At 39.9% G+C, this 12,089-nt stretch overlaps 1 protein-coding gene across 8 annotated transcripts in view; it reads left to right on the forward strand.

The window, feature by feature from the left end:
* Nucleotides 1-12,089, forward strand: part of SASH1 (SAM and SH3 domain containing 1) — a 567,989-nt gene that overhangs the window by 519,188 nt on the left and 36,712 nt on the right. For 7 of the 8 annotated variants that reach the window (XM_065680527.1, XM_065680530.1, XM_065680526.1 and 4 more), the window contains one exon: nt 1,472-1,573. In XM_065680527.1, coding sequence (XP_065536599.1) covers nt 1,472-1,573 — 102 coding nt within the window. Of the gene's footprint in view, nt 1-1,471; nt 1,574-10,986; nt 11,003-12,089 lie in introns of those variants that run through there. The other variant, XM_065680534.1, reaches the window with a different exon arrangement.

A 12,089-nucleotide genomic window follows, 5' to 3' on the forward strand; every position in this document is an offset into this window, starting at 1 on the left:
GTAAATTGATCAAGTCCTAAAAGCATTTGCTTCTCTCGATTAGCAATAAAAAGTGCTAATCAGAGAAAAACTGTTTAAAGTAAGGGACAGGAATTTCACCTGTACTAGCCTTTATTTACCATGTATGTTCATAGGTTTGTTTAGTACTAAAAGGAATGCTTCAAGTTCTGCTGAGGTTGCCTCATTCGTTTCAGAATACATATATTTCTTATTTTCCTGCTGCTAATGGCTGAAAGGCAGTTTGATTGAAGGCTTCCATTTTTCAGCAATTAAAACTTAAAAAAAAATGTTTAAAATCTATTCTGCTTGTTTCTTAGCAAAAAAGGTGGTGTTTTAATAGCCTTCAAGAAAACATATTCAGACGTTTTTGGCATTTGACATTAAAATCAGCATGGATGTATCTTTTGATAAGTGTAGTGGCTGTCACAAGTGTCTCTTTATGAAATCTAAATGTTAATAAACCACAAGAAAAGTAACTGTAAGGTATTGTATTTGTGCAGCAACAGGGCTGAGATTTAATTGTTCAGGACCCAAAACAGTGTTAAAGTTTGTGCACCACTTTTGATTTTGTACCCTTGTGGCAAAGACTGTGATAGAACACAGGATATTCTGTATGGGCTCCATTAGAGGAGCAGAAAACACAATTTAGATCATGAGCTGGCACTCCAGTAAATTTCTGTACTGACAAACTAAATCTTGAGATATATTATCCTAGAATATAAAGTCATGTTATCTTCTGAAGAGGAGATTGCTTTGCTGGGAATCATATCATGAAAAAAAGAAAAGCTAAATTTTTTAATTACCAGGCAGTAATATTGGGAACGCTTTCACTTCTCTGCTGTTGAAAATTTGAGGGGAGAAAAGTTGTACCTAGTCTGTATGGTACATGTATGTGTTGGTACTGTTTCCCTCTAGTGGTCTGAGCTACTAGCTGCAGCATTATTAATATCAGTTCTTGACGATCCTTTCAACAATTTGACTCCAGTCAGATTGATTTTTTGTCTTAAGCCTTTTATTGGAAAACAGAAAAGATAGTCTTTTGTTTTAAAATTATGGTTCTTAGTGATTGCTGCAGATCATTTTCTCTATGAAGGAAATTGGCAGGCTGTTGTGATTTAATCTGTCTGCTGAAAACTGTGCTTCTGAAATGGGGATGTGTAATTTATATTTTCCAGTGACACTTCATCAAAATCTATTATTTACAGACCACTTCCTTTAAAGAAAGAAAAAGTGTCATCATTAAAACTACTGGTTCTAAAGCAAGTTAATTTATTGTGAGCAAGTGAGACACGCAATGCAAAAAGTTCTGATTCTTTCAGTTCCACAATGATACCATGGTGGGGAGGGGAGGGCGGGGGGGGGGGGGGGGGGAAATTGGGGGAACTGAAAGGACATGAACCCTTTCTATTTTAATGCAGCCTGATAGATTCTCCTCACTGGAAAAGCTTCTCTCTGTCTTTTCAAATTTCAGCTGAAGGAGTATGAAGCTCAGCACAGGCAATCGAGCTCTGTAGATGCTACAGAATGGCCTGATGGCTCTTACTCAACATTTGATGGCTCTTCCAATTGTAATGTAAGTACCTATCATTTTGATATAGCTCTCCAGTATCATTTCGTATTTAAATTCTTCTATTGCAGTCAGAAATATTGTGATTTACCTGGTGATTGCCTTATTAGCATATGTATAAATTGACCTTGTGATGCCATGTTCTGTCTGCAGAAAATATTTAACATGGATTTTAAATCTTCAAGGTCAGTTGTCTTGGACTTTTAACAGTCTTATTGTATAACCTCTCTTTTTTATTTTTATTTTTCTTTTTTCTTTAATCTGACCCTTTTTCACTGAGCTTTCCAAGTACAGGTTATTCCCCGCAAAAATGCCAGTGTTCCAAAATGTACAGTAAAGGGCTTTTAGGTTGTTTAGAGGGAACTGTTTCACTTTACTGATTCATAGTAACTCAGAAGCAGAGTTTCTCAGGCCTTCCTAGCCCTTTTTGATACATTTTAGATGAGGGTCTGGCTAAATCCTAGCTACCTGCTGCTTTCAAACAGTTCTCTCTCTGCGTTTGCTAAGTCTTAGCTGAGAAAGTTTGCAGCTTCTGCCAGACCCATGAGCAGTGAGGCAGCTTTCCTCCCTCATTTTTACTTTTGAGCTGTGCAGCTTCTGTTGTTTTTATGAGCAGCAGACAGCCTTTGTCTCGTGCCATACTGAGTTAATTAGTTTTTCCTTCCAAATATCTTAATTTTCACTGAGTAGTTTATTCCACTTCATTTCTCTAATTAAAAGTTCACAGATAAATCTTAGAGAAGAACACATTCAGCTGTCAAATCCAAGCTTTTTGTAACCCATGTAATTGAAATATAGACTTCTGAGACCATTGATTGATTTATTTATTTTATTCCGTATGGAATTTCCTGCTAACTGCAGCAGACAGTTAGCTTCTCCTCCCTAAATAAAAAGAGGAATGCTGTGTCATTTTATGAGATGTTTAAAATATTTTGTGGTGGAGAAAGATTCTGTTTGTATTCAAAAAAGAATATGCCCATCTTTAGTTAGATGGGAACAGAGAGGAAGCTGATGTGTTGATACTTGAGAAATGCGCAAAGAACAGAGAAGGAAGGATCTTGACTCTTCTATACTGATTGTTTAGCCAGCTGAAAGATCCCTTGATCTTCTCATCATCAGTGTTTATAGCCTGAACTTTCTCTTCTTAAGACCTTTGGCTAAGGTACCTATAGCATAGAAGCCTCAAAGCTCTCATTTTCTGTGGTCAAATCTCAGAAGGATATTGAATTTCTTTCTTAAACCTTCTGACAGTGATTTACTCTTGTGTTGAAGTTACTGCAAGCTGTGTATACCTCTGAGAACTGAACATGACTCAGTATTTCCTCCCTAATGAAACAACTTGGCACCTTTTCTCTAAAATTATTTTCCTAAGCCATCTTTCCACTGTGAGCCAAGAGCTCTGTTGCCTCTCTCTTGTGTCCTATTAGGATTTGAACCATCTTCCTGCTAACTTCAGTGGGGGATCTCTAGTCCATCGTTGTAAGATACCTCTCAAGATTTTTGCCCTTGCTTCTCATTTTTATCCTGGTTACATTTAATAGAAGCTGTGAAACTGCTTGCCTTCAAGGAAAAAGCAGATACTCTGCAGAAATGAAAGTTCATGCTAGAACGAAAGTCAGCTTGGCTTCTTTTTTTTTTTTTTTTTTTTGGTGTGGACAAGAAAGAAACTGGGGTTAACTGAGGTGAAAGACTTCGGCATATAATTGATGTGCAAGAGGGAAAAACAAACAGCACAAACTATCAGATATGGCTAGAGATCGTGTGTGTGTTCACCCGGACTATTTTGTCAAAGGACTCCTCTTTTAATCCAAAATAACAAGCTTTTGAGATGTGCAGAGATAATTCTGTTCTCAAGCCCTTTCTTTGCCAAATGGTTTGACTTTCAGCGCCATTTGTGTGATTTGTACTCTGCGAATTTGGAATCTCAGCTCTACTACCCCACTCATTTTGTAGAGGCCATAAGTATGTTTTTCCATATATTAAAAACACTCTGTTAGGTAGCCCACTGCCTTCTAACATCCAAAAGTAATTGAAAATGTGAGTTTCTGGAATTGAAGTTTCTGGTTTGAATTAAAACGCTTTGGGCAATGGCTCTTCTGGTTCTGTTCACATTTTTTCTGATTTCTTTTTTTTTTCAGTCTCAGGGCCAAATTGTTACTAGGCAGTTTTTAATGGAACATTGTGATCATACTTAATCATTTTGTAAATATTTTGTAAACACAAATGATAAAAGTAAATCGCAGAATAACTGCAGATTGAGGAAATTTAGGAAAAGAATAATTTTTAGTTTACTTGCTGTATATTTGTTTGGTAACCTTGGGGATTTAAGGGATGCCAAGACACTTGTATAATGACCTTTCCACCTTCCCCTCCTCCTTGTTTTATCTGTGTAGGCAGAGAGACCTGCTGGTAGTTTGGAGGACTTGGTAAGACGGGTCACTAGTTTTCTAGTGTTTTGCGGAGAATCTTGATCTAGCTTTGCTCAATGAATACATTTCAGGCAGAAGGAAAAAGAAAAAAGAGAGAGAATCTGAGCAATCAGAGAGTCTTAAAATGGAGACAGAATATCTGAAGTGTTGTAAGCGTTTAAGTACTCCATTGCTTTCAAGTCAGCTCTGCCCACAGCGTAAGAACAGCCACCTACAAAGTAATATCTAAAGGGTAAATATCATCAGTTGTTGTTGTTTTCCTCTTTAGGGGGAAAAAAAGAACACTTTTTATTTTAAACTTGTATAGCTGTTACGTGTTTATGACTAACATCACTGGTGTTGATCCTTAACTCATTTAAAGGTTGGTTTAAGGATTCTTTTTCCCAGCTTCTCCTCCTCTAAATTACTGTACCAGGGTATGGAAGCGTGCATTTCATACCCCTCAAAACTAAACCCTAAAATGAACCACAAGGGATTGAAGGACCATAATCTCAGCATCTGAAGGGAGGCAGCCTGATGTCATTACTCTGCTGTTAATTATATGTCCTCTTTGTTTGCTCTTAAGAAACAAACAAAGGCCTTGCCGAGTAAGTAGGTGACTGACTCGGTTCTCTGCCACTTTAGACCAGTTTGTAGCTTTCAGTCCTACCACTGTGGCCCTTTCATGTCACAACAAAGTATGTGTGTTATTTATTTGCTAGTGTGGGAATCCAGTTGAAACTGTTATCCTTTTGAGTCCAGTGTATCAGAAGTCTAAAATGCCTCATCATTTTTTCACACATTTATTTCTGAATATTTATGTTTCATCTCTGTTGGAGTGAAGGCTGCTCACAGCAACACTAAGACAAGCTTTCATTGACTTTTGCCAAGCGCTGGGATGTAAAGCAGGTGCAGATTACAAATGAATCCCTTTCTGGGTTTTAGATAAGGGCCTATTTGTCCTCAGGAGTCAGAAAGTCCAGGGAAAAGAGAGGACTTCAAAATTGTATCACATTCTTTCTTTACACTGAGGTGCCTTTTGTGCCTCTTAAAGATAGATATTTGTTTGATAACTTTGGGTGTTGGAATTCTCAGTTCATATACAACAGGGTGGTTCATCCCCAGAGCCCCGCTGGTACAACTTCAGCCTGCTCAGAGGGACCAGCACTGGGAGGCTTCAGCATAAATCCTTTCTTGTTCTCTCTGCTGAAAGACTGCTAATTGGTACCAATTGTCATGTTTGATGCGGGGGTGGCGGAAAAGAGGGAAGCAGGAGGGAGGTTGTGGCAGAAGGGTGTATCATACCTGTGCTGCCACTGAAACAAACCACTAATTAACTTCGTTGACAGTTTCTGTAGAGGCAAGTTAAATGAAGTTGTAATTATCTCTGGACAGAACTGTGCTTCTGTGTTTCAGTTTTGATCAGCGGATAATGGTCAGCCATCCAGAGCTCATTAGTGTGAGCTTCCATGTAGCCCAGCCAGGCTTCATTTGAAGGGTTCTGTTGGGGGCTGTGTTGTGCTTCCCCAAGACCTCTCCACCTGCTACATGTGGCCCTAGCAGACTCAGGAGAGACGCCATAAAATTTATGAGCAGGGAGAACAAAAGCAGCATCTCCCTCAAACTGTACAGCCTGCAGGTGGGCAGTGGGAAGCCCACAGTGTGGTTTTACCTCCCTGACCTCCCAACAATTCTCTACCCAAGACTGTCAACATGGCACTATTACCACTAGGAAACTGGCACCCTGTTTGTTTTCGCTGAGGAGAGTGGCAGCAGTTGTTCAGATCTGGAGGTGTGCCATGCACATCTGCATCTGCCATGAGGCTGATGCTGGGGAAAACCTTTGCATTGCTGCTCGTCTGTCTGCTATCAATCCACTTTGACAAATGGCAGCACATCAAGTTCACACAGTAACAGTTCTAGCCAGAGTAAGATAATCTTTTGTTGCTCCTGTTCTTCATAAAATTTCCTGAGGACATTTTCTTTTACCAGGTCGTTAAATGGAGCTCAAAGTTGAAAGGGTGTGCAGTATTGGGTTCGTGTTTGATATCAGGGTCAAAGGCAGAATAACAGATGACAATGGACTTTGGGTCACATTTGTTTCAATCTGAGAGATGCTGAAGCTGTTGAATCAGGATTTAATTACCCATGGTGAAAAGTACCCATTGTACAAAGCGGACCTACAAAAGATGAAGTCTGATAGAATTATCTCTGACTCACCACAGTCATTACTGTGGTGTTTGGTAAGTGTGGAGAGTAGGAAGAAACGAAATAATTGTGGTATAACTTCCATAGCACCAATTACCTTGAGAGTAAATCTAAGTGTAACAACAGCAAATCCACATTATTCAGGGTTATACTGTATTTCATTGGTTCAGATTCTGGATGCTTTCTAAATACAGCAATTTTAAAATTGATTCTTATTCCCATTACTGATGGATTCTTAAAATGTTTAACCGTTTGTTAGCATTATTATTGCTTATAATACAGGACTGTTCCAGTAAACAGGAAAAGACCCTTCTTTTGGTATGGTCATTTTGACTTGTCAGAACTAAGCTCAAAGTCAATCAGTGCATATCAGGAGTCAGCTTTGGATACCAGTGGAGATGAGTGTATGATGTGGAGGTTTTTTTAAATTTAAACAGTAGTGTTTAAGCTGAAGCAACATGGATGCTTTGAGCATTTTGGGAGCTGTGCCCTCTTTTTGCTGTTATCACAGGACTTACCAGTTTTCATGGGGGTTTTTTTCCCATAAAAAGCTAAAGGGTGTAAAGAGGATGGTTCTGTGCTTCAGTTCTTCTTGGAGAGCTTGTGGCCACCTCCAGGCCGTCCATGCTCTTAGAAGTAGTGGAGGGGAGCTAATGTTGAGCATGGCTATGAATGAATGCAGAGCTTTCATCTTTGCTCTGAATAGTCTGGTGACCCAATTTCTGTTAAGATTTCCTGAAAGGCATTGATGTGCCTCATCGTATTGAGTGATATATTTATTATTACTATCCAAGTTTCATTAAATACTGTCAGTGCTCAGTAATAGTTATGATGAAGAAAGAGCCTACAATAAGGCATGGCTTCAAAATGATAGTTCTAAATTCCCACGCTATGTGCCTACCACAGGGGCCTGTCCTGGGACCACTGGCCGCCCTCCTTTTTCCACTGATCTCAAGGACAGAGTCCAGCACCTCTCCGTGAAATCTCGTAGCAGAGGAATTACAGCATGTTTTCTTATTATCTTTCTCCCCTCTCTATCCATGCATAAGGGTTTCCCATGGGTATAGCAATACAGAAACCTTCATGAGAGAAACACAAATTGTCGTTACAGTTCCCAGGACACAACACAGTTTTAAGTAAGGTCAGTGCTGTGGAGTGATGATAGCAGAGCAAAAGACCATCAATGTGTTTATGTTTGGTTTTGTAGCTTTTTGTAAGGAGTTTTTTACATATTTGGTCTGAAATTTTCCAGAATGCTTTAGAATTTGAAGGAATAACACATTTATTTAGGAATAAAGCTGTATCACTTCTTCAAGTATTACAGAATCACAGAATGGTTAGGGTTGGAAGGGACCTTAAAGATCATCTAGTTCCAACCCCCCTGCTATGGGCAGGGATACTTACCACTAGACCAGTTTGCTCAAAGCCGCATCCAACCTGGCCTTATTTACCATTTGCTTATTTGCTTTATTTACCATGCAAGACTTGCCCATGTTGTTACCAGATCCAGCTTGGCTAGATATGCGTCCCTGGTGTGACTATACATTGTCACCACAGGATTGTACTGAACAGTTGGCAGTAACATAGCCCAAGTAAACCTCCTGCTTGCTGCCAGTAGGAGTGGCTCCTGCGTATGTGAAGACTGGATGCAATTAGTCTGCCATAAGGTCTCTGAGAAAAATCTTCCTGGTATCATGAGTCAGAGAAGAGAGCTTACAGTAATGCACAGGCAGTGACTATAATTAAGCATGTTCATAACCACTTCTGTTTTGACTGCATTCAGACAAGCCCTGTTGACTTGCTTTACCGCAAAGTGTTTGGCTGTGCACTGTGGGAGGGTGGAAGGTGGGAAGGCAAATCAATTTAATATTCATTCTAGCATATTACTTGGCTTTTTTATGCCATTTTGCCCTTGGGCAGCTGCCTGATTTCTCTGCTTATTACGTAGAGTGGGGTGGGGGATGATGGAACCAGGGTTTTCCTGTTCTCCCCACATGTATCAGCCAGCAGGAGATGCTGTAATCCATAATGTGGTTCCCTGCCCCCATGTTTTCTGGGACCAAGCTTATTAAATTGGAACAAAGCCTTGCTCAGTTCAAGAATTGGGAATCTCAAAATCCATGTGTTTCACTGCCCTGTTTGACAGACCCAGGCTGAATAATCTTTACTTGTGGTACAACAGAAAATTTTAGTTGTGCTCCTGTTGGTTACCACTTAGCCCTCTCCCTGCTGCTGGTTTTCCCTTCCTCACACTTAGGATGATAACATTAATCATTTGTTTGAAAATACTATACGAATGTAATTTTAATTACTACACCTTTCACTATAGGGCTCTCATTCTCTTCTTTTCTTCTCTGATATGCATTTCACTGTGTTTCATGTATTGCTGTTCCACCCTTGGTTTTCCAGAATGTGGGGAGATTGGTTTCCCGTGTCAGTGATATGCTTTGTTCATTAATAGTACAGCCTACACCAAACAGTAGAGGTTCTCCTCAGGCCCTCTTGACCTTGCCAAAAACACAAGATGCAGTTGAGAGAGCCTTGTTAGAGACCTTTCCCATGTGTAGAGGAATGCCATTTTGTATCAGGTACAGAATAATGTAATGCAGAGCTTCATGCTACCACATATATCTATGACAAGTGGTACATGAGTACAGTTGTATTGTCATTAAAATTCATTGTGCCAATCAGTGAAAGAAATGCTTAGCCATGAGGAAATGTCTGGCTTGCAGATGCAAACATCGGCAATGGGCTTCTCAGAATTATTCAAGTAAAACCTGGAAACGGTTAACATCTAGGAATTTGCCTAAGTAGCTATTCTAGTATCAAGACAGACCTCCGGGGAGAATTAAATTTTTGTACTCTTGTTACTTATGACAAATATTTCCCACTAATTTCAGCAAGCAGTGTCATCACTGGCTAATGTGTAATGTATCTTTCACCAGAGTAACTGTTGGATGCCCCTTTGATTCCCTTGTAAGTAATCACAGACTGAACCCACACATGGTTACCTGCGGGGTTGACACTTCCACTGCATGTTTTAGACTTACAGAGCCCCTACAATTCATGAGCTTGCAGTTAATTATATGAAGTGGCAAAAATGTTTATGACCTCTGTAATTTTCTTAATATTTGTAACCTCAGGTTATGGTGTGCATTATCACATCTGAGCTTTACAGCCTCTGCAAGGGTTAGAGGTTTGCAAAACTTTCTTAATGAAACTAAAAACCTTCAAAACTCAAGTTGCAAAGCCCTGGACTTAGCTCAGTTTCACTCATGGCCATGAACTGTTTAGGGAATCTGGGATACATTTCAAGGAAGTAGCTGTCGTGTTTCACTCGATGTGGGCTGGTATGGTTTTGAAATTGGAGAACACTACCTGGTTTTATCTGAAGCTTAGAGTTTTCCGTAGGGTTTTACATCAGATTTTTGGGGCTAAAGTAATGTGAAGGTAAGAACCCAACTACAACACACCAGTAAATCTAGTTTACGTGACCCCTAGGGAGTAGAAAAGCTGTGTATGGTCACTATTACAAAGGTGGAGAAATCGAAAAAGGATATTTGGCTAGGTGGCTCAGTAAGTCAGACAGTTATCAAAGGAAGTAGATTGTTTAGTCCCACTGTGATTTCACTTTGTGGTTGATCTGTGGCAAATCCAGTTCAACTGGCAACTGATGGTATGGTCCTGGGTAAGGGGAATCTTTTCTTGGCTTAAAGAGGGTGCTGTTGTGGTATGCCTTTGCTACTGCTTTCCACCACTGCATAGCAGTGCTTCTAATTGGTAGAGGTTTTGGCCCATGTTTTCTTGTGCTCTGAGAAGAAATGTCCAAGTTCTGGATTTGCCCCAAGGTTTAAGATTAGGTATGGTTGACTGAAAGAGTAGTGCCAATTTACTTGAGCATCTCAGTCTATTTCTTAGGAAGGGAGGTCTGAGCCCAGCCTAGGAGGAGAAGCTGGTAGTCATGCTGCAATGCTTTATAAAGCCACAATGTGGCTAATTCTAGACCAGTCTGAGATTTCTGAATTAAACATCATTTGCCTTTCCAGTTCTTAATGATAGGTGTTGTTTTTTTTTTTTTTTTTTTTCACTGAGACGAAGGGAAAAGAAAAAAAAATAGAAGGATTTAAGTTCACAAATTTAAAAGCATTTAAGCAAGGTTTATTTTTCTCTCAAATTAGCCCTTTATGAAGGGAAATTCTCAGGGTGGCTTTTTGTCAAAAGAATAAAAAAGTAAAAATAAAAAAAGCCTGGTAAAGGGCTTAAGTTCTATTTCCTATAGACACAGCCTCCACTCTAGTGGTCGTGTTTGAGGGTCAGTCTTCGTCCTGGCTTTGCAGAGGTTCTCTGTATTTTTTTTCTTTCACTGAAATTCCATAGACAGTAATTAAGGAACTGGAGGCCAGCAAGAGGTCAGCAAGCCTTCGTCAGTGAAAACAGGGATTGTTTGCCATGTACAACACTCCCTTTTTTCCTTGTGGTGAATAGAAGATTTGCTTAGAGCTGATGACTTATGCCTTTCTTGCAAGTTATGCAGCTAGCGAGTAACTGGGAGAATCAATCAGTGAGCTGAAAACAGCTAATTGAGTCCAGCATCACGCTTTTTTCTTCTTTACATATTCAGCGGTGGAATCAGAGCCAGTTCGGTGTCTGATAATGTAACTCCAGAGAAGAGGCATTTTGTGCACAGGATTTGGAGCGAATACAATACTTAAGAAGAAGGGTCTGCTCCTAAATTTTTAGGGTTACGAAGCTGACAGCAGTTGAGGACTCGGGGGGAATTACTCGAAACTGAGCTTTAGGCCTATAAATGCCGAAGCTGGTAAGTCACTGAGCATGCAGAGTGATGTGGAGAGGATGTGCCTCCTGTTTCAGAGAGGGAGAAAGAGAAAAGGCTTTTGTGGTTATTCTTAGGCGCAGCACAGCATGCATAGCTTTTCTCAGTTCTCGTCTTCCTTTCCTTGGGCTTTTAAGTTCTTTTCTGTTCTATTTTCCTGCCTCTGACTTTATCCAGGCGTCTTTAATAAAACTTTTTTTAAAGTTAGAATGGACGGGGCTTTTGGCGGATGTAAAGCCTGTTAGAGAGAAAGAAGAAAGGACACGTGTAGCCACGTCTCCTAAAAGGAACAGCAAAATCTCTCTGCATCTACTATAGAGCTCGTAGTTCTGAATTGAGCTAGCGAGGGCTGGGGGATATGATATGATATGCCCATGAATCTGAATGTGGTTTCTTGACCCACTTTGCTGAACAAAAATTGTCTAATAGCCAAAAACATTGGCTGTCTAAAACAAAAATTGTCTGATAGCTTGGGCTTAATCAGATATTAAGAGATTTTCTTGTCTCTCGGTTTCCCCAGAGACCTTAGTTTTGGACTGAACTATTACTGGGCATAAAGAGAACTGTAAAATTTTCACATCTCTCTAAATGGTTTCACACAGCTCATGTAAAAGTAGTGTATGCTTTTATTTACAGAGCTGAAACAAATTAATCAATTATGATAGCTTTAACTGGATAGTGTCCTAGTGTTTCTTAAACATTTTTATTCTGACCTGGCTAGCAAGCTTTTCCTGTCTTGTGTTTTTTAAGGGCTACTGCTATAACCCTTATGTGTTTCCAAAGATAGTCCTGCCGAAAGCTAGCTACTTATTTCTGTTCTACATTTTGCCAATTAATTCCAAGTACCATAATAAATGTTTAGTTTTCTCTGTCCGTGTGTGTGTGTGCTTGTGTGAAGCACTATTTCAAAGGGGGAGGTTAGGGTTGTTATTTCTGTGGCGTGTGAAATGGGCTGGATGTTAGAGAGCAGCACAGCAAGGCGTGTGCCCTGCCTCCAGATCAGGCAGCAGCAAAGAGTCCACGTGAGAAAAGCAGGAGAGAAAGCAAAGAGGGCGCCAGGAGCAGAACTTTA

Source organism: Lathamus discolor, chromosome 5 (genome assembly GCF_037157495.1).
Source record: "Lathamus discolor isolate bLatDis1 chromosome 5, bLatDis1.hap1, whole genome shotgun sequence".
Lineage (NCBI taxonomy): Eukaryota > Metazoa > Chordata > Aves > Psittaciformes > Psittacidae > Lathamus > Lathamus discolor.